This window comes from Helianthus annuus, chromosome 6 (assembly GCF_002127325.2).
Source record: "Helianthus annuus cultivar XRQ/B chromosome 6, HanXRQr2.0-SUNRISE, whole genome shotgun sequence".
NCBI lineage: Eukaryota > Viridiplantae > Streptophyta > Magnoliopsida > Asterales > Asteraceae > Helianthus > Helianthus annuus.
The window spans coordinates 17,925,862-17,928,221 of NC_035438.2; the positions used below are offsets into that span (position 1 = coordinate 17,925,862).

Sequence of the window (2,360 nt, forward strand, 5' to 3'; positions counted from 1 at the left end):
GCCGGTGTTCAGGGCCTCAAGTCAATGCATGAGATTAATACTTCTAGTTGAGAAATAATCGTTGGCGATCACTTTGCGTGGAGCCGCCCCATAGAAAAAAATCAAAGACCACCATGTGTGCGCAGGGGCAGACCTAGTTTGTTAATAGGGTAGTGTAAATTTTGGAAAAAATTGACGTTTTTTCGACTTTGTTGCCCATTTTTTTTTGAAACGTGACCCCTATACGGATTTCTAAATCCGTCACTACGTGTGTGGGTCAAGTTATTGGATGCTTTTACCCAAGCTACTAATAAATGTAATTTTGAAATAAAAAAAAACCTATACAAACTAATGATTTTGAACGATAAAACTACCAAAGTTATAATCGAATCATCAAACTGCCAAAATGGTAAAACATTAAAACCAAACTAAACCCGTAGTTAGCGGTGTGGCCAATTCCTTCGTCAAAATTGGCTTGACCAGACACCTCTAAGTTGTCCCCAACTAAGACCCTCCATAGTGAGGCTTTATATCACGCCGTAATCCGCCATAACGCCCCATAGCGCCTGGCTACACCGTTACGGCCGGCACTATAGCTATGGGGTAATTTTTTTGCCCACCCGCGATTAATATCACAGCGTGATCATTCCTTCCACACTCACACCCATATACATACATATATATAAAGCCCCATACATATATAACCCCATTACACGCTCAAGTTATATAAAGCATCATAAAACCCCTCTCTTACGCGTTTCGACACTTGTCGCATAACGCCCTACAAAGGGCTTTATGACTACACATGACATAATTAGTAGAAAATACCTTTTTAGTCATAATTATGTTAATTAGCTGAGGTGATAATTTTACACAAATCTCAACTATATATTGTAGATTAAATGAAAAATAACATGTGATAATTAACATTAACAATAAGTAATGAAATAAAATCTTATTCTGAGGCTCCACTTAAAAGAAAAAAAACGTCATAAGAGTGATGTAAGAGAGGTGACGTAGCTTTGCTCCTATTTCCTCTTGGCTCTTGCTTTCCCTTTCAAACCTTAAAAGAAAACATAGATATGCCTATGTGTCTATATATATGTGTGTTCACACACATGTATGATATCATATTTTGTAGGTTTTAAAGTTGCATGATCATATATTCTTCATAGTTAATCAAGCCTTTTTGTTTAAATTAAGTGAGGTTGTTACTTGTTAACATGTCTGCCTTGAGATTAGAGAAACCAGAAAGGAAGATTATAGAGAAGAACAGAAGGAACCAGATGAAGTTTCTCTATTCGCGTCTTTTCTCGCTCATCCCTAGCACATCCAAGGTTTAACTGTCATCTTGTTTTTCAGTTACATTTATCTAAACACAACTAATATGTGCGCGAATGAATATGATAGGTTTTGTAACTTTATATTATTTGATCTATGTGTTCAGGGAGGTGACCAAGTGGCGAATCAAGTGGATAGAGCTATAAACTACATTCAAACCCTGAAAACCAACTTGGAGGTGAACAAAAACAAGAAGGATAGGTTGTTGTTATTGTTGAGTAAGAAGAGATCACACGAAGACACGGAAATGATCAACAGTGTGTCCATACCGCTCGATATTCAGATCCATGAAATGACTCATGATCATGATGCTGTTTTGGTAACCGGGTTGAAAACGTATTCCACATTTTGTAATGTTGTTCAGTTTCTTGATCAATATAGCACAGAGGTGACACTTGCAAATTTTTCTAATAGTGGTCATTCAACCTTTCACATCTGCCAAAAGAAGGTAATGAAATCATGTATTCTTGCTTTTTATATATGTATGGTTGTTTTTTCTTCCTAAAACATGTTATATTAATTTGCTATTTGTTTATATAGATAGATGCACATGATATTTGTAAGAGGCTCAAGGATTCAGTTGAAAACATGAAGGAGTTTGGGGATAATACACATGCATCGTTTCGCAATGAAGTTGACTTAGATTTAAGTGTGTGGGACTTTGATCTCCTGTATTAGAGGTGGTGTTGTGTATATTTTCTTTTAATTCGCGAGAACTCGTTATATAAAAGTTTAAGATGTTGCACACGAATATCATATAATTCAAATCATACATCATATAAGTTATAACAATCGTACGAAATGATGTATCCGATGTTAAATCTAGAATCACGACGCCACATGTCAGGATGACTTAGAATAGAAGTCACGAGATGACATACAGAAAATAGCAAAATATAACAATAAAAGATAGTAAGCGAAACATGTACCGACAGTTGACAAATTTTATCAACTAATACTACATATTGGTGCATCGGTAGCGTAATGGGTTTGAGGTTCAACCATAGTTAAATCATGTGTAGTGGAGCTTGAAGTTCAAG

At 35.9% G+C, this 2,360-nt stretch overlaps 1 protein-coding gene across 1 annotated transcript; it reads left to right on the plus strand.

Moving 5' to 3' along the window:
• The first annotated feature begins 1,060 nt into the window (after positions 1 to 1,060).
• LOC110863810 lies at positions 1,061 to 2,060 on the plus strand. Its single transcript, XM_022113096.2, has 3 exons — positions 1,061 to 1,316; positions 1,427 to 1,768; positions 1,861 to 2,060. The coding sequence occupies exons 1-3, from the start codon at positions 1,203 to 1,205 to the stop codon at positions 1,996 to 1,998; spliced, it is 594 nt and encodes a 197-aa protein (XP_021968788.1). The 5' UTR covers positions 1,061 to 1,202; the 3' UTR covers positions 1,999 to 2,060.
• The last annotated feature ends 300 nt before the right edge of the window (positions 2,061 to 2,360 follow it).